This window comes from Polyodon spathula, chromosome 16 (genome assembly GCF_017654505.1).
Source record: "Polyodon spathula isolate WHYD16114869_AA chromosome 16, ASM1765450v1, whole genome shotgun sequence".
Taxonomy (NCBI): domain Eukaryota; kingdom Metazoa; phylum Chordata; class Actinopteri; order Acipenseriformes; family Polyodontidae; genus Polyodon; species Polyodon spathula.
Genome location: NC_054549.1, coordinates 10716300 through 10738121, shown reverse-complemented (window position 1 = coordinate 10738121; position 21822 = coordinate 10716300). Strand labels below are relative to the sequence as shown.

The 21822-nt window shown below is 42.7% G+C and overlaps 1 protein-coding gene across 1 annotated transcript in view; it reads right to left on the bottom strand.

Moving 5' to 3' along the window:
• The window catches only part of LOC121328725 (multiple epidermal growth factor-like domains protein 6), a 73126-nt gene extending 53867 nt beyond the window's left edge, over positions 1-19259 (bottom strand). Inside the window, exons 1-4 of the mRNA XM_041273724.1 lie at positions 18671-19259; positions 13790-13924; positions 12834-12943; positions 3090-3194 (exon numbers count right to left, since the gene is read on the bottom strand). Coding sequence (XP_041129658.1) covers positions 3090-3194; positions 12834-12943; positions 13790-13924; positions 18671-18756 — 436 coding nt within the window. The 5' untranslated portion in view covers positions 18757-19259. The remainder of the gene's footprint in view (positions 1-3089; positions 3195-12833; positions 12944-13789; positions 13925-18670) is intronic.
• Positions 19260-21822: the final 2563 nt, after the last annotated feature.

The following is a 21822-nucleotide window of genomic DNA, read 5'->3' as shown; positions in this document are numbered from 1 at the left end:
CATAGTGTCGATACCCACTACAGAGATTTTATAAATATAAATATATATATAGAGAGAGAGAGAGAGAGAGTTGTTTGTTGTTGTAGGACGTTCTATAGAGACTAAACAATAAAACAGTAACCCTTCATCTATTTAGTGTCACATTAGCGTTGTCTAAACGACTACCTGGCACAGATTAGCAGGAAGAGGGTGTCATTATATTGTCGTCAGGACAATGGAGCTCGGGGGGGAAATGCAAATGAAGGCCTTTCGAAACGAGATAACGTCGAACAAAAGATACCCCCGGGGGGGCGCTAGAGACCACCGTGGCCCCACCCTAAAACAACAATAAAAGTTCTTCTTGACAGATGGTGGGACCCCAGGCGTTGTCTCGGACATTGTGCTTCTGTCAATAATATGATGTGGAATGTCATTGTGAGATCTGCACCGCATGCCGACTTGCATCTAAATGCTCATTTGCTAACGTATTTATTTGATCTGTACTGTGATCATTCACATCTTTCAATCTGTGCGTATGAGTGATATTGTAATTTAATTACTCTGACATATGGTTTTATATATTATTTTATCTTTGATGCCCAATCTGAAAGAAACTTCCACATCCATTGTCCTTTATTGCTCAGATGTGGCTGTCTAGACAGGCAGACGGTTTGGTTCACTTCTTCGAGGTAACAGAAGGAAAAGGAGGTCATTTTTTAAAATGTTCCCGTGAAGCAAAAACAGGAAACCGCGTCCTGTTTACTGAAATGATTTAACGCAAAAGCCGTTAAAGAGGAGCCAGTGGCAGGAAAGACAGAACACTTGACACAGGGATCGGAGTGAAGAGCAAACAGAGAACTGGCCTCTACATGCATGCATGGGGGGGGGGGGTCGACCTGGAAAACAGGAATTGAAAAGCATTGTCCTTCTTCAAACAATAAGACAGGCAATGCAGGTTAAGATTGCAATGTCAGGCCATTGTAAAACCGGCATTTCATGGGAGGATTATTTTTAAAATGTAGCTGACGCATTTGTATTGAAAAAGTGTTACACTGGTAACCTTCCAGTTACCATGCCTGCTACAGAACTGGGGCTCTTCCCTGTGGGAGCCACTGTATTAATAGGCAAGCTGTAAAGCAGTATGTAACTAGATAAAGGAGGGGCATCAAACCTTTTTTAATGTTTATGCATCTTGCAAAATTAGCAAAGGGGAAAACTGAAACTGAATTTGTGGATGAACAGAAAATGTATTCAGTTTTATGAAGGAGGTTCTGTTTTGATCACTGTTCCAGTCTAAACACATTTGACTCAAATCACTAACAAGTTTAGGCAATGTTGGTTTTACCAATTCTTTTTCCGAGTACAGTTCAGTTGCACAATGCAAATACAGATCACTGTTACAGTCTCTGCTGAGGAATGTATCAAAGAATGTTGGGCTTTAACAAAACAACAGAAACTTAAATAAATCAATGAATGTGTATGATAAATCATGACATGAATGTGTATGATAAATCATGACATGAATGTGTATGATAAATCATGACATGAATGTGTATGATAAATCATGACATGAATGTGTATGATAAATCATGACATGAATGTGTATGATAAATCATGACATGAATGTGTATGATAAATCATGACATGAATGTGTATGATAAATCATGACATGAATGTGTATGATAAATCAAGCTCCTGCCTGCAGTAATCGCCTGCAGATTTATTTACACATGCACAGTTTCCCATGATAGTTTCCACTGAAAATTCTTGCTTTAGCACAAAATGTTAATTTATGAAATAATATCTTTTGAATGAATTATCAGTAAATCACAGTGAAGACTGTATCAATCCAAGACAGCTATACCATTTTAAATAAGGAAACTCAGGGATTCTGACATGTCTTATAAACTTACCGTACAGTTAGGTGAATGGGTATTGCCTATCCAATATTGAAGATAACTTTATTAAGAGTTACTAAGAGTTCAAGTCATTTGACCTCCAGGTCACATACGCTGAAGCCTGCAGCTCCATTTGAGAATAGAGACAAAAGAGCAATAGCAGGCTAATCAAGATAGAAGTCTATACAGATAGAAATCCGTCTTGCTGTCCTCATCCCCCTCGTGATCAGAGTACAGCTTCACAAGATCAGCTGTTCCACACGGGAACAATGCTGGGACTCACAACCACGTCGTAAACCACGAAAGCTGACTGAACCAATAGCTTCCCCCCTTCCCATCCCATTCAGTTAAACAGATACCACATTGCAGGTCGTTAGGCAAGAAAGGGACCATTTAAAAGAGCCACCGGGAGGGGGGGTGTTGGTCATCACTGATGTCTACAGAACAAGAGGGATCCTTGATTTGGCATTAGGATTTATATCACTCAAGCCTAAGAGGCTTGGAGACTGGGTCAAGTTAGCAACCCATTGATTGTTGGCTGTACAGTATTTAGTTGAAACAGCGATGTATTCTTTCCTTTAAAACCGCCGCTGCGAATGGTATGCACTGTCTTAGAATGACAATGAATCATTTACTAGTTGTACGTTCGGTTGCTGTTGTTCTACAAAGTTTTATAGCCCCACCACACAAGTAGCGTCTGTCCGCCGAGCACAGCAGGACCGCGGGAAACCAAGAATGGGCATAAAAACTAGAAAGCAAAGCTCATTGGTCAAGAATGGGGTCGTCCAGCGGAATGGCTAGGGGAGGATTCTACAGTTAGATCGTTGGCAGCTCAGGATGCAAGCTGAGACGCAGGTAAGCAGCAAAAGTCTTTGGAGTAAAGATGAACCTGTACAGAACATCCCAGCCTCCACCTCTGTATTAATCGACAGGTATTAAATACATCCATTCATTTAATGTGTTGCTTCGTTACAACAATCATGGCAGTTCACTGCATTAAAAAGCAAAAAACGGCTCACTCGTTCACATTCATATCTACTAGGGCTTGTATATGGAACCGCGGAAGGCTCTGCAAACAGTTTCTGAATCAAACTGTGCGATCTGTATATTGGAAGCAGGATTAATGACACTGTCTGATTATGGTTAAACCCCATTGCTGGATGCCACTGATTTTCAAGGTTTTCAGACACATTACAGCAGCTCTGTACTCACCGTACTGGCAGCTGGGCCCGTCGAAGCCGGCTGGACAGTCACACAGCTGGGTCGATCCTTCCACACACTGGCCCCCATTGAAGCAGACCCCAGAACTGCAGACAGCTGCACAGGATGGAAGAGGAACAGAGAGTGAGATCAGAGGGTCAAACTACCCAGCGCTACCTGCTTGTGTCATCAGATCCCCCCATGTTAGGAAGGAGGGAATTGAAAATAATGACACAGCTTTCCTCCATTAACCGGTAGCATACAGAGCTATATTCACATGTCTGATTTCGGAGCTGCCTCTTGGTTAAATTAATGTTTAGCTTCATACAACCGCTGCATTAACGCAGAATAAAATAAATAACAATCTGAAGTCAAAGGTGATAGAACGATATGCAAATGTCTGACTTTGGATCCAGATAGTAACTGCATGATAAAAGATCTACAGTATAGTCTGCCTACTTTCACAGTCTCTTAGGACACCCCTGGAGTTTGAAACATATTCATTTATTTTCTTCTGAGCAGAGACGCTGACAGCAAGCAAGCCTAATCCAGATTAAACACATCACTAGACATGAAAGAGACACCCTAATGGATGCAGCACGCTGCCTCACAGCCGCTGTAGGAACAGACGGATTGTGACGATCACACAGGCTCTGCGCTTCTGGGCTCACATTACATATTGCTGTTATTATGATTAATAGGAGAAAGGTAGCAGGTATGATTAATGTTATGTGGAAAAAAGGAAACTAAAAAAAATTATATTACTGACCTATTGAGAAACCACTTATTTGAGCTTGTTAGTCCGTTCTCAACATTCGGTTAATAGCATCCCTGTCAAAGCAATCTCCACTCGCCTTATCATTAGCAAGATCCCCTTTCTTATCCTTCTCAAGTGGCAATATTAGGTGAGAATAGTCTGTTTCAAAGCTCTTCTCATAATGTCCGCTCCAGTGCACTGCGGTGTGAGATCTGTCCTTTAAATCACTGCAGGGAGATTTAAAATAAAAGCACGACAAGAGGTGGTCTGGCTTTTCTGTTCCGTGCCGCATCGTGGATCGTTATTGCTGTGTTACCTGTTTGACAGTGAGCTTTGAAAAGAGCTTTGAAACAGACTTTAAAGTTATAAGTGTAAAAAGCTGTCAGGATGCTAACAATGAAAAGAAAAATGAATGTTATTCAAACAGTTGTAGCAACATGTGGGGACGTGAAGCGTTATATTTTTCAGAACTCCGCTACTTGCTCTCTAGGAAAACCGAAATCGCATTTGCTACAGAATGACAGAACGAGACAGAGCTCAGCAATTAATATTTAGGAAGCATGAAGGGTGAAGGTTACCAAAGTCTGATTTATAATGGACTGGTTCTATTGTAAGCTGACTTTAAATGAAGCATTACAAATACCAGCGATGATAAACTCAGCGATTGTACGCTAATAATTCTGCATGACAATACAACTGAGTAGGTAGAAAATGAGAAAAGCATAGTGCACACGGTTACCCTGCGGGCCAATTCTGTGCAGATTGCATCTGTGGGGTTTTGCTGACAACAGAAAATATGCCACATAATTCTTCAGTCGTCAATTAGTTTAAACGGTGCTTGCCAGAACTGTTCAGCTCTTTAAAGAAATGTTTCCACACTCCTGGATCCTGCAGGGCAGTGTTGTCAGTCCTGGCTGAGATCCTCCTCCCTGGGCTGGGATTGCTGCAATGCGTCTCAATCAGACAGTCTCTTCCTCTGTGATTTCCTACTCCTGCTCTCCAGCTGGGCTTCTCAGATCCTCAAACTGAGCCGGAATCACATTTGGGAATTCTCTATAAATAAATCCCCTCCTTCTGCATGGAATACAGACAGTCTACAGAGAGTTCTAACAGTAGTTTAGTGCAGTTCTGCATTACTACACATCAGCCAGTTCCACTAGGACCAGTGCTTTGACGAGGATCGTTTGTCAATGTCTTTCAAAACCTAAGGTATTCACAAAGAAATGTCAGTTGAATTGTAACACAAAGCTTGTTTGCTTTTCAGTTGTTATGCTTTTCCTCTGTATGCCATTAATGCCGTGCTTCCTCCCTGATTATAAAGCAGTAGTCAGCAGACACTGTGCAGACACTGTGCTCTATTTGCTTGGTCTTATGCAAAAGGCTTGCAAGTGAAGTGGCATTACCAGCAGTGTAAAGGGTTGCATTATAATGAGTAAGTATTGTAATGTAAACAGATGTATCCACGGTTTTCCAGTAAAGACACTCAATGTATTTACATTCAGCTGTTTCCCAAAAGGTTAAGGGAAGCTGAATTCTTTAAAGGGGAGGTTTGCACAAGCAGGTGTTTTTTTTCTCTGTCGTTTCTCTCAACAGTGTGCCAGCTTTGTCAAGTGTCAAGCATTTAAGCAGTAAGTGCAGTGTAAACAGCTCTCTGACCTGTCTGTCCCACACACTGGCTCTGTGCAGCTGCAGACAGCAACTCCCAGGATACTTTTGAAAAGAATTTGGAAGTGGAATTATGCAGCATATCCATTCCGTGACCCCGATAGTTTTGTAATATTAAAATGGTTAATAGGTTAAATAAACATCTAAGTCAGTGGTGGCTGCCCATTTCTACCATTTTTGCAAATTAAACGTAGCAGCTTGCATTGCAATTGTGTGTGTCCTGGTTCCATGTAGGGTATACTGGTTTGACTGAATGGATATAATACAGCCAGCAAGAAAACTGCTTTTAAAGTCCATCCTTTTTTAAAAGATGGAAAGTGTTGAGTTGTATGCTTGCATTAAACAATCTGATTTTCAGCCTTTTGAAGTTGTCTGCTGTTGGAGAAGATAAACGTTGCAGCAAGAGCTTAGCGGCCTCTCACCACTACGCTAGCACAGAGCAGGGGGAGGCTGTTGAACGGGTGCATTGAGGTACTGCAGCTGCACTCTTTAAACCAGGTGACAAAAGAGGGGATGAGTTATCATGGCAAGACATCAGTCTCCCAGTGCTTTACAATGAGAAATGCAAGCTGAAACTGAGGTATTGTTCACATGACAGTAATCAATGACATTGGCTTGGTGGTATGATTCTAACGTCTTGACAGGTACACCGTAAGACACGGATCTGATTTCGGAAACAGTAAGCATAGCCTGTATTAATACCGCTACAATTGTGCATGCCTGACGTTTGCATTATTTCACTGACCTCACTGAAGTTCCACACACTTATTCATACAGGGACCTGCCATTCGCATATGCCTTCTGCCAGGACCCCCTTGCAAGTGAGATGCACATCTCAAGGGTTCTGTGCTGGTTAAATAAATACATTTGAAATATGCAGTGACCTCCCTTCCCCCAAGCAGTGGGAAATATAGATGTTGGCCATTAACACAATAATGTTTGGCTGCTGTTAACAAGCGTAATCCTGCTGAAATAATTCCCCTCACTCTCGAAGCATAACGAAAGCAGATTCCTGCACAGCTGTCTTCGTGTGATTATCACACTCAAGCACCAAAGAGCCCCGCCTGCGTGGGTCAGCCGGTAACACAAAGCCTTCGAGTCAATAGTCAGTCGTTTTCTTATTTATTTAACCCTTTGTGTAAAGGAGGAGAAGGAGGTGCCACTTTCAAGCAATTCCACATTCGCAAGAACCTGTTCGGCAGCAGATCTTTCTGTCAGAATCCTTACCTGCAAATTCTGGGGAGACATTTTTTTGCAAAGGAGAGTGTCAGTCAGTAATTCAGCAGTCATTCTTTATGAACTAACGCGGGACTCCCTGTGGAGTTCACCTCGGTTCAGATGCTTTCAATGTGCCGTGTACTCTTCACGTCTGCCATGAGAAATGTCAGTGGTAGTTTTGAAGTTTTTTAATACTTACACTTTGCATTAACCACAGTTTAACGTGGTTTGAACTGACTGTTTCTCTACAACACATTGGTGTACTTTGGTATAACAGACTTGATTGAGTGCTACAGATAACCCTTAGTTCACAAGAAATAATCACGACCAGACACTTAACCCTTGCAGTCATACAAAGCATTAGCAGATGGTCGCAGTATCAGTGATGACTATGTGGAAGTCATGGTGTTGAATCAAACCTGGTTTCATCTGTATTACAGACACTTGTAATAAACCTCACTGCAGGGATTGTGTTTTTAGACAGGGTGACCTTTAGATGATGCCAAAAAGCAGGTTCAGGTCAGCCCAGTGACCATCAAAGGTCCTGGGACACTTGTCCAAGTGAAACAGGTGATGCTGCCACAGTGGCCAAGACTTGAGCTCACTGAAACTCAAGATCTTCAAAATGCTTTAGCAGCCCTTGAGCTCCTTATAGTGCGAGTTTGTTTGTCAGGCACTGAGCCTGTGAAGAGGATTTTGAAGATCTAATAGGGTATACTTGTGCTGTACACACTCAGACACACGCTTCACTGCGGGGCCGTCTTCATTGCATTTAACAGTCCGAAGGGAACAAAGTACATACTGCCACAAAACCAGAATCCACCGTGCACGACATGCCAAAGACTCTCTGTTCCCGCAGCTGAGCTCCAGAGAGAATCGCTCCCCTGTCTCCCTTGACTCTCTGTTTTCCCGTAGCTGAGCTCCATAGAGAATCGCTCCCTTGGCTCTCCTCTTCCAGCCTCAAACAACTAACAGTTTTGTAAAAGAACGCATCTCTACTCTGCCAGAGTTTTCAAAGAAAAGCAATTTGGCCGTGAGTAATCCCGGCAAAGCACAGCAATCCTGGCAAGCACTTTCGGAATGAGCTTGAGGAAGAGCCACAGCAGTGAGGGGGAAACCAGATCTGTTGGATTGAGGAACCCAAACGCTCATCTTCTCAACATAATACTGGCCTTTATCTTTTCGTGGCACCTCACCAGGGCCTCGCAGAGAAACACAAAACTGAAATGACACTGGGTTCACACTCAGGTCACATCCTGCCTCTAAACTCCAAATTCCCTGGGTGAATTACTGCACGATTCCTTAGCCTTCGGGGACAAAGAGATTTCCCGTATATTTTTTTTTCCCCTCTTCATGAAGCCAAAGGTGACTGTGTCAAGCAGTGATACGCGGAAATATCAATGACCAAAAGTGGCCTTTGTTAGGGACTGTGTTAAGACCACTGCAAAACCAGCCACGCAACACTACGCACCTCAGTCCTAACAGCAGACTCACAAGTACACAAGCATGCACAAGCATCTACATATCTACACATACATACACTTCCTGCAGGTGAACATTAAAAAAATATATACACAATGTCCTTACAAACAAACACACAATAACAGTAGCCCTGTGTTCAAGGGCTGTTCTCAATTAAAACACCACTTCTGCTACAGTAAACTACAATTACGCACTCAAACACATTCTGTTAAAACCAGCAATCTTGTTCGGAACTGGAAAAAACAGTCTGGCACCAGCAATCTTGTTGTTTAACGAACATAAAGTACATTGTGTGCATTCCAGCCTGCTTCGTTTGGTGTTTCTGGGAGACAGGGATAGATCGTCTTTCCTGGAGGTGCTCTTTGCAATATGAGTAACGTGTTGGGAAGTAAAAAAAAAATAAAAAAAAAAACACATTCCTGGCTCTGGCTTTCGTCACCCTAATAACCATTCAATGCGTTCGGAACGCAATTAATCCCATCTCTGGCTGTGAGCTTGAACCCTTTCAATACTGCATTATTTCAGCTGCTTGTTTTCTCTCGCTCCCTCTCTCTCTCTCTCTCTCCTTTTTTTTTTAGCAAGGAAGAATTTTAATTGCCGGAAATGGGAGATGAGCTCTAGTGGCTCCCTCAGCCAGGGTGCACAAGAGCATGTTAGTATGGCATGTTTACAAGGAGGCCAGTGCAACACGTAGAGGATGGGTGGAGAGAGACTGGGTGGCGCAGTTGATTAATGCACTAGAATTTCACCTGTGAACTACAGACTCCTGCTCAACTCTGTCAAGACAACTCCACTCAGAACAGCAGATCAGCAAACTAGTCGAATGCACTAATATGTATGTCTTCTACATTTTTCATGTATTATGTACTATGGTGGTCTTTAAATTTGCGAACATTCCTGTGAAAGACGTATATTTTGCAGAAGCGCAGTTTCCCCAGAGCAGTTGAAGCGTGCAGGGTTCAGTTTTTATCTGTAACAATGGAACGCTCAGTGGTGGCTTGTTTAGTAGTGCTGAAAGGAAATCCTATGACGAATGTTTCAATTAGAAGTCTTTCTTTAGAAGACATTGAGATGTTCTCTATGGCAGTGTGAATGCTGTGTGGTGTTCTCTATGGCAGTGTGAATGCTGTGTGGTGTTCTCTATGGCAGTGTGAATGCTGTGTGGTGTTCTCTATGGCAGTGTGAATGCTGTGTGGTGTTCTCTATGGCAGTGTGAATGCTGTGTGGTGTTCTCTATGGCAGTGTGAATGCTGTGTGGTGTTCTCTATGGCAGTGTGAATGCTGTGTGGTGTTCTCTATGGCAGTGTGAATGCTGTGTGGTGTTCTCTATGGCAGTGTGAATGCTGTGTGGTGTTCTCTATGGCAGTGTGAATGCTGTGTGGTGTTCTCTATGGCAGTGTGAATGCTGTGTGGTGTTCTCTATGGCAGTGTGAATGCTGTGTGGTGTTCTCTATGGCAGTGTGAATGCTGTGTGGTGTTCTCTATGGCAGTGTGAATGCTGTGTGGTGTTCTCTATGGCAGTGTGAATGCTGTGTGGTGTTCTCTATGGCAGTGTGAATGCTGTGTGGTGTTCTCTATGGCAGTGTGAATGCTGTGTGGTGTTCTCTATGGCAGTGTGAATGCTGTGTGGTGTTCTCTATGGCAGTGTGAATGCTGTGTGGTGTTCTCTATGGCAGTGTGAATGCTGTGTGGTGTTCTCTATGGCAGTGTGAATGCTGTGTGGTGTTCTCTATGGCAGTGTGAATGCTGTGTGGTGTTCTCTATGGCAGTGTGAATGCTGTGTGGTGTTCTCTATGGCAGTGTGAATGCTGTGTGGTGTTCTCTATGGCAGTGTGAATGCTGTGTGGTGTTCTCTATGGCAGTGTGAATGCTGTGTGGTGTTCTCTATGGCAGTGTGAATGCAGTGTGATGTTCTCTATGGCAGTGTGAATGCTGTGTGATGTTCTCTATGGCAGTGTGAATGCTGTGTGATGTTCTGGTTGGGCAGTGTGAATGCTGTTCTTGCTGCAGGACCTTTGTATCCAGTACGCTGGTATACTGTGCTGTACTCTTCACCCTGTCACTGCAGCCTGCCATTGCAATCCTTCACCAGCACAAGAACAGAATGTTTCAAGTTCAGAACACTTGCCAAAGAATTCCAACCATGCAGCAGGGAGCCGGGTGCTTAATGGGGAGGTCATAGTCAACAGGCTGTCATACATGTACTGCTAAAGACTCCTAGGTCAGAAAACAGAAACAGCAAGCAGGGTGTCACACAACAAGGATGCTAGCAATGTGCAATAGCACACTCCCTGCTGTTTGTTTTGACAGCTGCGCATCTTGGCTGGACAAGGGCTTTAAAAGAGCTGCCGTCGCTCTGTACTAGACTGTGACTGCGATTTCCAGAACTGCTGCCTCATGGTATATTCAGCTCGGTCTAGTTTACATTTAATACAAGAGCCTCTTGAGTCTTGAGTCTGGTTTGAAGTGAGGAAAGTCGAGTCGCTGATCTAATGATGAGTCTTACTGGTAACAAAAAAAAGCCTCTAAGTACCTCCACTGTTTGTTTTCATACACACTTTCCCTTGACATCGCTATTAGTTTATACCAGGGACCCTAGCAACCCTCTGTTGTACCGAAAACATGTTTCTATATATATATCAAAATATGTATATGTATGTATATATATATATATATATATATATATATATATATATATATATATATATATATATATATATATATATATATATATATAAAATCTCTAAAGGTAGACAACAGTGTTTTCGTTGGAAAGCACCCTGATTCTGCATTTCAAGTATCTGGTACTTTAACCTACTCACTAGCACAAAGAGCACATTGAAGAGCTGACTGCATCCTGTAATGAAACCCTGATGATAAGTAGAGTCAGAACCCCCTCTCTCCTCCACTCTCATCCCCTCCCAGCCTCTTATCTGCCGTCTGAACGGTTTCCATTGGCCTGAAGCGCGGATCGCCGTGGGAGTGGGGTCGGATTAATGCTCTTAGACAGGCTTCCAGAGGGAGGTGTGCAGGCTTCCTTCTAATCCCCTGAAATCCTATCAAAGCATTCATGACTGTGGTTATCAACAAGGTGTTGAAGGAATGTGGAGCTTCTATTGGTCCGCTCTGTTGAAATAGGATTCCAGGCATGCCGTCCATGCAGAACAGTTCTATACCATGTATGTGTCACGCACAGTCCCAATCACACACACTTTTTTGTAATCATGTTAGGTGGTAGCATGCGTCTTTTCAGAACAATCCCTAGAAGTGCTGGGAAACAGGGACTCATTTCTATGTTTCCTCTTCTGGAAACTGGCCTTCAACAACAGAGGGAAGGAGTTTTATATTTCTTATTTTGTCATTTTAAAATTAAAATTCTTTCAACTGTCAACCCTAAGTCACCTTTTCAAGTTGAAGAATGTAAAGTTCAGTTTCTAGGAAACCCTAACCCTGCGCTCAACCCACCCCCCCTTACCCAGTCACACGCACACACAAATCCCAGGCTTGTGGCTGCTGTGTGCGTGAGGGTGACCCCGTCCACACCCACTCGACTTTTGCCCTCTCCATTATCACTGTCGAGGAAAGGACTTTGTATACATCCGGACGACGAACATGAAAAGAAAAGTCTGTAGTTGGAAGTGAAAACAATGAGACGGTTTACAGTCCGCTCCCCGGAGATCCATCAGAGTCACTGCATGAGACTCCTCCTTTCCTCTGGAATCAAACACTGCACACAAACTGTAAATGCTAGCAAGGTTTCATTAAAGCCGTTTCAAGCATGTGGTATTTAAGAATAAATAATCAGATGTGGAATGATACTTTTAAGGCATATTTGCCACGTAGACCTTACAATAAAGCTTGCCGATTTTATTATTCATTTCTTCATCCTTGTTTTTTGCGTCTGTATTCTCTATGTATTGCACAGCCAGCTAGCCCCCCCTTCTCCGTGATTTATTCTCGCTGGCCGCTCCTGAGCCCACGCCAGCTCACCGCTGCCACTCAGAAGCTTGGCTACAGTATCCCAGTGTTCCATTCATGTCGAGTGATACAGGAGCCAGCCGACCCTGGGAATACCAGCAATAGATACTCGGAACCCTGGGGCTCAGCAAACACAGCCAAGCTGAGATACAGAGAGTGGAGCTACTGCCAGCGTTCAGAAAACAAGCAGACTGCAGAGTCTGACTTTAATTAGGTGTTAGTTTTGTTTTATGTTTCATCCTTTTTTTAAGGTGTGGTGGTGGTGGGGAGGGCTAGTCCTGTCTGTGATTAACTGGAAAATGAAAAGGAGTTTGTTTTCCTAAATATCGTGCAAGGCTGGGTGCTATTAAACAGAAAGATAGACCCTTGATACCAAAGAGGTTGTGCTTTCATAAAGTATTACAGCAGGCTGTGGCATTTCTGCAATAATCTCACTTTTGCAACCGCCTTTAATCCCTTAACTGCTGCGGTCTTTTAAAAATGCATTTTGAACGTGTCGTCATTTTAAATATGTGTAGCGTTTTTCATTTTCTAAAGCATAGTCTAAAAACTTGCAAAAAAATAACGCATCCTTTCTCTTTTATTTGTGTAATTGCAGCAAGGATCTTGATGGGGAATCTTCCATGCAATATGATTGTTAATAAGAAGTCACTCACGATAAAGACAGCCTGCCTCTCCATTGAGCTGGGACCAGCCAGGGCAGCACTTATACACAGTCTGATAGTCCTTCTTGTACACCTGTCTGTAGGCAGTGTAATAGGCTGACCTGAAACACAAGGAAAGTAATGCATTACATGTGAGCAGTCGCTGTGCCACAAGTCTGTCAGACCCACCATAATCCGGCAGTACATATCACATTGCATGCAACTTGCTCTCAAAACTAGGGCTGACAGGGAAGAATGCACATGTCAAAGCACAAGCTACTTCTGTCATTGCTGTATGTTTGCAAGCTGTTGACTCGGTAACTCAGTGGTTTTCCCACCACTGCACAGTGATTAGACCTTCTTTCCCCTTGTACTTTAGCGCATCTGATGCTGCTGTCTTTATTACATGGTGCACAGAAGCGTCTGGTTATAGCCTTCAATTGCAGCCCGGGCCAGGGCCATCAAAGTGAGTGTCAGCTCAGTGCGATAGTAAGTATAGGAGAGGGGTGCAACAGGACCCAAAGCACTACTTAACTCTAAACACACACCCACATCCCAGGGGAACCCACGACCAGACTACACTGAGCACAGCAGCACCTCTCACGGCTTGGAATTGCTTGAAATTATAGTTTACCTTCTGGGAGATCTGTCTGGCTTTAGGGAAGCTGCTTGTTTCAAATTCCATTAGGAAAAAGCAGTATCGGGGCAGTTCTCGCTGAAAGGTTATTGTTGTCTTCCCTTTATAATGGTTACATGAGAAAGATCTGCTGTACTCATCTCCTAGCTTGCAGGAGGATGAGAATTAGAAAGGAATTCCGAGCCAGGTGACTTTTGCATTCTTTAATAGCAAGTTCTCAGTAAACGAACCCGTTTACTTTCTCTTTAATTTCACAGCTCAATTTCGAACAGTAAACTCCTTTTGCGGGTGTCCTTGCGTGCTGCCCTGCGTCTGGGACACCCAGACTTACCTCCTCTCGTAGCCGACGCACCACGCCTGCCCCGCGCAGCCCTGCTTCCACACTTTGACCATGCGCGTGAAGGCCTGGACACAGGGCTGCCTGTGGCCCACCATTGTCAGCTCTTTCTCTGCACACACGTTCGGCCTGTGAGGGGTTCAAACAAAAGCAGCACCGGTACATTACAGTAAAATAATCCAGAAATGCAATTCATTAGGAAAGGTGTTGGCGTGTCAGTGGTGGGTTAACAGAATCGGCACCCATTTGTTACAGTCATTCAATCATTTATTTATATTTGGGACCCCAGGATTTCCTTGCGAGAGCCCCAGAGCACAGCAACCGTCCCGTCAGGAAAGTCAGTTTCCCAGACACACTACAACAATCCCAATTAGAAATGAATAACATCCCAGAGCTGAGAGAAATACAAAAGGGAGATCTTTTAAACGTGTTGATTGAAAAGCAGCAGCTGATCCGATGCCAAACCTGACTGCCAGGTATGATCTCACGGCCGGTGACTGACTAACATCAAGCGGAGACATCACACATTTGAAACAGGCATTCTGGCTTGCTCCTTCTTACTGGACTGAGCAGAGTGACCTCGTACTGCCTGTACGTTTTCATCTAATCGTTCTCTTTCTAATTTGATTTCCTGGTTTGGCGTTTATAGCTGTGTTGGTTACAAGACAGAATCAAAATCTTCAACAGTATAGTTCTTGTACATTATCATGCATTCTTTATAAACAAAAAAGAATGTGAGGTAGTGATCTTAAGAGCAATGCACACCTGTGTCTGAATGCACTTTAAAAGTGCTCGGGCTGCATCTGATGCACTCGAGGTAACTTTGACAGCCTCCACTGCTAACAGCAAACAGATGAAGGCCAGAGTGGACTAAAGCATACGTCATGCAATGTGATATGTGCAGCTGCAAATGATTTGCAGAGCTTACCCCAGATACTAAGATAAGTGGTCATTATCAGATGTTGGTTTTTTTGGTTTAAAAAGTTTGTGTTCAAGATGGATTTCAACCTTTGAGCCTCTGGTGAAAAAATATCAGCTCTATAGGTGTCAACATACAAATGTCAGTGATAAGTAAAAGTGTGCAGGAGGCTAACCTGACATGAAACCATCTTCAGCTGTGTCAGTATAAAAAGAGGTTAAAGACTGACAGAGGCTTGTGAGCCAGTACCCAGCAGGATGAACAGCCTCTACCCTCCCAACACTCCTGCCTTGAACACAGGTTACAGGAGATCTCATCTAGATCCTAAGAAACTCATCTTTGCACCCCAACATCTTTCCCTACCTCCCCAGCAAAGATTAGGAAACTCTTAATCCCAGCCGTGATGCATTGTCATCTGAATCGCCATCAAGATTCAGTGCTGGAATTAGAGTCAAACTTAGTCCAGCAGCCTAGTCCCGAGAATTATTCACATCTGTTTCTTATCTGCTGGTCAAGGATTAGGACAATCGCGTGACGAGCGTTTGGAGGTTCAGTCTAGAAACTTGAGTTCACAGATAGGAAAAGCCAAGAGCTTGAGCTTTAAAAAGCCGGCATGTCTTCAAGGCAAATTCTAGGGGAATTACTCACCTGAAGGGATGGGGGGAGTGGTAGCAGCTGGTGATCTCAGACATAATGAAGCTGTTTGAACACATACACAACACTGAGGAGTGAGGCTCAGCCAGCATTTCAAAAGGGATGATGTGAAATGAAAATCTTTTGATGTGACATTTCTGTTTGTTGTATTTTTGATTTTTTTTACTTTATTATTTTAAACAAATGTGGAACATGCACGTTCACAAATATATTCTAACAGTACATATATACTATCTCTAAAAAAGACTTGCACAATGAACCAATTAAAGGAGGGTAAGTTGTTTATATACCTTGCGCCCTTGGATTTTAATAATCAAATAAATAGTATCAATAAACAATGCATTATTTAGGGAATTATCAATAATAATAATAATCTAATAAATATATAATAACTTCCTATATAACAGTTTACATGTGGCAGTCTGTTGGTTTTTTTTTTTTGTTTTGTTGTTTTTTTTACTATTATTATTTAAACAAATGTGGAACATGCACTTTCACAAATATATTCTCAACAGTACATATCTGCGCAAAAATTAATTTTGCTGTTTACGTATATTTTAATTTACCATAAGATTTTTTTTTTTAAATAAAGGTATTGTTTAAAAAAAATATATGAGTAAACAAACAAAACTAAACGTAGGCAAACAGATGTATTGTTTATTCTAAGTTCTTTCTTTTGGTTTCCTAAAATAGTCACGCTGTTCCCGTTCCCCGCTGCTTCTCTATAGCCAGAAACTTGAACAAATAACCAAACCAAAACACTAGTTGGCCTTTGCGCATTCATGACGCACTGGGCTGAACTGAACAGTCAGTCAGTGGCTTTAGTTTGAGACACTTTCAAAACTAAGAGAAAGTTAGAGCAGCTGCGACAGCAACTTAACCGTAACCTGCAATGGAATAACCTTCGTTTTCACTGGCTCGTTTTTTGGCGACACCTGTCATCTTAAATCTTACATCGACGGTATGACCCGCCCTGGAACTGTCCACGATACCGAACTGTTCCCAAGTATGCGTGCTTGGAATTCTGCTCGAGGTCACACCCACTGGCTGCAAATTAATTAAAAAGATAAACGCCAGTCAAGTAGCATACAGTAAGAACTGAAGCTTGGCCTATTACAGCATGGGACTACGTTTCTTTTTAATGCAATTATTTTCGGCGCACAAATTTATTTCAGCTTTCCACTAGGTGTTTGGTGCATGTTGAAGCCGCCAACCCGACATTCTGAATATTGAAGAATTAACAGTTTCCCGTTGTACCGTGTTTCCCCAGTGCGGTCTCGTACTTTGTCACATATTGATGCTGTTAATAATCCTTTAGTTAGTGATGCAATGCACGGTGATGTCCGTGCATTGCATTAACGTGTTAATACGAGACACCTGCTTGACTTTTATTATAAACTCATTTCAGGTAATATTACCTAGCAGTGATCGAGGCTCTGATAACGTCAGATGCATCTGGTCCTGATTTGTAATTTAGTCTGCTCTGCGAGTACATTGTACGAGTGATAAAGCGAAGCACGTTCCCATGGATACGGAAGAACACTTCGTCTAGGTGAAGATCTGCAGAGCAAATCGTGTAGGTCAACAGTGTACCTGCGCTAATCTTCCCAATCAGGAAAAAAAAAAAAACATGTTTTTGAATTTCTAACAAAAGAACGGACAGTGGCACTATCCGTCTATGTTTGCAGAACACTGTTTAATGCATTTTTTTTCCTGAAAACTACTCGGATTCCTCATGCGTGCATTTAAACTCACTGAAACCACACGAAGCAGCAGACAAAACTCATGTGATTCAATATTCCGATCATTCAAAAGTATTGCAATATGTAGCCTATATCGATTCGATTACCTAAGGTGCATGCGCGTTCCAGTAATGTTCAGTATAGCTCTGGTAAAGAGTTCCACGCCCCTTCTGGGGGCAATTATTTGCGTTTAGACAAGAACAGAGCTAGTCCTGCCCAGTGTCCAATATATCAGACATTGAGAAAATGTGCATTAAATAGGTAGGGGAACATACCCAGGGCACTAAAGGGTTAATCTGTTAGACTGCTATATAGTGACCCGTCTTTGGTGTTTCAACTACCTGATACAAATATAAAGATACACAACAACACAATAAAAAAGAATTCAATTTACAAGTGAACAGCACTGACATAATTAATACAGCGCAATGTTTAACGGCATGGATTTGATCAATCACAGCTTACTGTGTGTCGGGCTTACTGTACAGACATGCCGTTGTCTTCGCTCTATTGCCACTCATACATTTTGATTAGATATTTGGTTTTATTTCGTCCCATCCTACGCCTAGACACCTTGGTGTTCTGTTTTCTGTTGTTGCAAGTGGAATGTATATACGGAAACCTTACAGGCATGTCAAATCGTCCAGGTCTTATCCGCACAGTCTGGTTATGACACCGCGTTAACACGCTGGATGGGGTTAAAGGGTCCTCCAGGTTTGAAGCCAATCCCGACAGGTTCGTGTTTTTGCACAGACCGAATAGAAAAGAGCAGTTTATAAACTTCAAATAGACTAGCGGAAAGGACTGACCAAATGACCCCCTTCCTTGGCATACAGAAAGCAGTTAAGAGACAATGCATTCCAACAGCAATGAAACAGTGCGCTTTGACGAGGGGCTGGGGATTAGGTTAAAAAGCATTGAGCAGATGAAAACGATTCGCACTTGACACCAGTGTTTGAGAGGCTAGAAGAAGGTTTCTTGTGTGAGAGCTAAAATAGCGAAGTGACGGGACTTGCCCCAGTTAGGTGGATGTTACCTTTTAACTGCGTGTCTTGGTTTAGATTTACGCATTGCGCGTTTTAATGTTTGGCACCAAATCAAACAGATGCGGTTACAGTTTATAGCAGCATCATAACTTTAATAAGGATTGAAGCGTGGTGTAGTTTGTCACGCCAATGTCTACCCACTTAATTGTTATTCCTGTGGTGTTTTACACACACACACACACACACACACACACACACACACACACACACACACACACACACACACACACACACACAAAACAAGGTAGAGAATAAAGCTGAGTTCATAACTGACGCGTGTACACTGTGATGCCTCAGATGTGATACTGGCGTGCTGCAGAATCGTGCCCTCCGCTTTATGTTGTCTTGCTTCAATACTAAATATTTATCCAAAAAAAAGTATCAAATAATTCTGGTCATAGTTTCAGTTATTTCAGTCAACTTGGCAATAACGTTAATGGAGGTGGCCAATGCCAGTAGTGCAAACACACGCATACTAAACTCTATAAAACAAGGTGTAAAATATTTTACTTACATAAAAGGCTGAAGATTCCTTCCATAAGTTGCTGAAACAATCCCAAATAGTAGAAAAATAAAACCAGGCATATGTTTAATCTCCATTTTATTTGAAATGTATAGATTTATATATTTATGGAACCCACAACTCCGTAATATAAATGTCTAAGAATTGAAACTAAAAGAAAAAAAGGGGGAACTCCGTTTTTACAAAGCGTTAGTCAGAGCATCCTTCTTCTTTCTTAGAATTATTTCTCATTAAAAAAAATTGTAGCAAATAAACAAAACAAAAAAAAAGATTTCAGAGTTGTGTCGCTATGGAGATGCTTTTCTTTGGTTTATTTCGTGGTGCTGTTCTTTCCCAGTCGCTGTTTCTGGTAGTTTTGTTATTTGCTGACTCGGGTCCAGTGAGTTGCTGTAGTCCATGCGGTTCAAGCAGTGCATAAACATTTCAAAGAGGTTCCCGTGACACAGACCCCTCCTCTAGCCGGCTATGGGCGGGGCAGCAGAGCCTGCAGGTTAGTTTGGTCCCCCCGCCCCTCAGGATTAATCTCCAAAAATCAGGTTGAACCTCACTTTCACTTTCAAGGAATGCTGCATTAACGCTTACAACGACACAGATGTGTGTGTGTGTTTGCATAGTACACATTTTTGCTTTGAACCTACAAGAAACTATAAAGTAGAAACGCGTTTTGCGTACAGCTCCTTCGTCACGGATGACGGCACAACCGAAACGTTTGTCTGCTTGAGGCGTTTCTTAGTGGAGATAGACGCTCGCTCTATATATCACTTGTGTTTGAGTTAAAACTGCGGGCTGTCTGATTGTTTCCTGTAATCCTTGGCTCTGCTCATTACCCAACGCAACACCTGCAAAAATCATTTCGACCAGACAAAAAAAAAAGTGTGTTTACACAGAAAATGAAGACTCTAGTGGCTTTTACTCGATCCAAGAACAGATGGAAAGCCAGAGCGCTTTATGAAACATTGAACTAAAACGCCCGGCCGAGTTGTATCGTTTGTCTACAGCCCCACGAGTCGCATGGCACGCCATGCGCTACACTCACCATATAACACACGCGAGCGGTTACTCAAACCAAAGGGCGCAACCCACGGCGTTGCATTAAACTGGCTGAGGTTTTGACAGCTGTGCATTGCATCTCGGAATAACGCCCATTTCACTGATTGAAGACCGTTTAAAGGAAAGGTTTCATATATTAGGGACTAGAAAGAGCAGGCTGTACCATGTGTTCATTTTAATGCTCACATATTTTGCGCATAAACGACGGCTCTTAAGCCACATATGGCTCATTGAGCTGCATCATACTCTATCGTCTCTTTTGAAGTTTCCCATTTAAGGTGTTTTAATAGGTTTAAATAGACTGTAAGGGCCACCTGTAATCTTGGGTAGAAACAAGATCAATCCAGTCAAAATGGAGCAAAAAAAAAAAAAATCACGTTTACATTTGCAATGCTTTTTGCGCGTCAAAAGCTGTTTCTCCCCAAACAATTCAACTTAATTAAACACTGCGATTAAAAAATAAGAATGCGTTGCAGAATATTTTTGATGACTTGGTAAATGTTTCGTTTTTTATAAGAAATTGTAATCTGCGTGTCATTCCCCGACCTTGCATTCCCATTTTTTCTGTTTTGTGCTTGCAGAGAGAGAGAGAGTGGAGAGAGAGAGAGGAGAGGAGAGAGAGAGAGAGAGAGAAGGAGAGAGAGAGGATCTCGCTTCTCTACCTCCCCCTGCCACATACGCCCGTACTCCTCTTCTGGCTGTACCCTCTCCCCAAGACACACGCTCCTTCTTTTCTCCCATCTATTCCTCTCGGATGAAACATCCTCTGATCTCCGGCCTACTCTCTACTGCTCGGGGACTCTCTTCTCTCTCTATGCCGTACAACTAAAACCGGAGTGAGAGACGCCTCATTAGAAAGTGGGCTCAACTCGTACGAAACTTTGAAGTTAAGTAACAGTCAAATCGACCCGTGTCGTGAGTTAAGTTTCACTAATACAACCCTCGTGCCGATCGTACCTCTTCTTCGGCGAAGAGTATGCGTGATTTTTCTAACTTTACCCCGGAGCGTCCACCTTCATAAAATAGATAAATAAGAATACTTATGCATTCATTTATACTATTATTATTATTATTATTATTATTACTGGTCTCCCCCCCCCCCCCTCTAATAATAATAATAATAATAATAATATGCGACACAATGACTGAGCACTAACATTTGGAGTTCAAGGTCTTGGCATTTTGAGATTGTGTTGTGTGTAGTCCTTGAGATCTTAGTTCAGTTTAGTTTAGTTCATTGGCCTGATTGACACAGGGCGGGGGGGGGGGGATCCTGTGGTTTTCCTTCCCGCACGAGTTTCTTCCCCTTTCAAGCCCGAAAAGTCTGTTTCAGAGGGAGGAACTAACGGTGCGCGATGTCCAGTCTCCCACTGTGCGCCAGGTCAACTTGTCCCCGTAGAACTACACACAATGGCTGACAGGGTGTGCAGGCTATTTCTAGCGCATTACCTCGTCTGACCTGCAGGGGTCAGCATTGTCCATTACAGAACCCCCCTCACTCGGCCCGCAGTTACGCTCTCTGCCCTTTGAGACCTGATTGAGGCGTACGTGAACAATTAGTTTAAGTAAGACATACATATGTTTGGGTTCACCCCTGTCACAATGTATTATTCTGTTTCTTTCTTTCTTTCTTTCTTTCAATGTCTATAATGCGACACAGCGTATCCCTGCTCTTCAGACACTAACCAGTCTGCTGCTTGGAGCTCAGTTTAGAACTGTATCTCAGCTGTCAATCATAGCCAGTAATCGAACCCACAACCTTCCAATTCCAAAGGCGCTTCTGCTAAACTGTACGAAACAGCGTCACTGTGACTGCGTCCTTCACAACCACGACAAACCGACTAATGCGGGCCACTACTAACAAGTGACAGGCTACCAAGCTGTTACTGCAGAGCAGTGTTTGTATAATATTAGGCATAGTGTTCTTCTGCCCTCTTCTGGACAAATGTAACATTGCATAAGATTGCTTGAATAATGAAGGTACGGTCTAAAACAATAATGCGGAGGATGGTCAGAAAACACGTTTTATGTTTGTCAGAGCAGAATGGATTGAGAAGTCCATGCTTGAAATGTTGGATCAATGTTTCACAGGA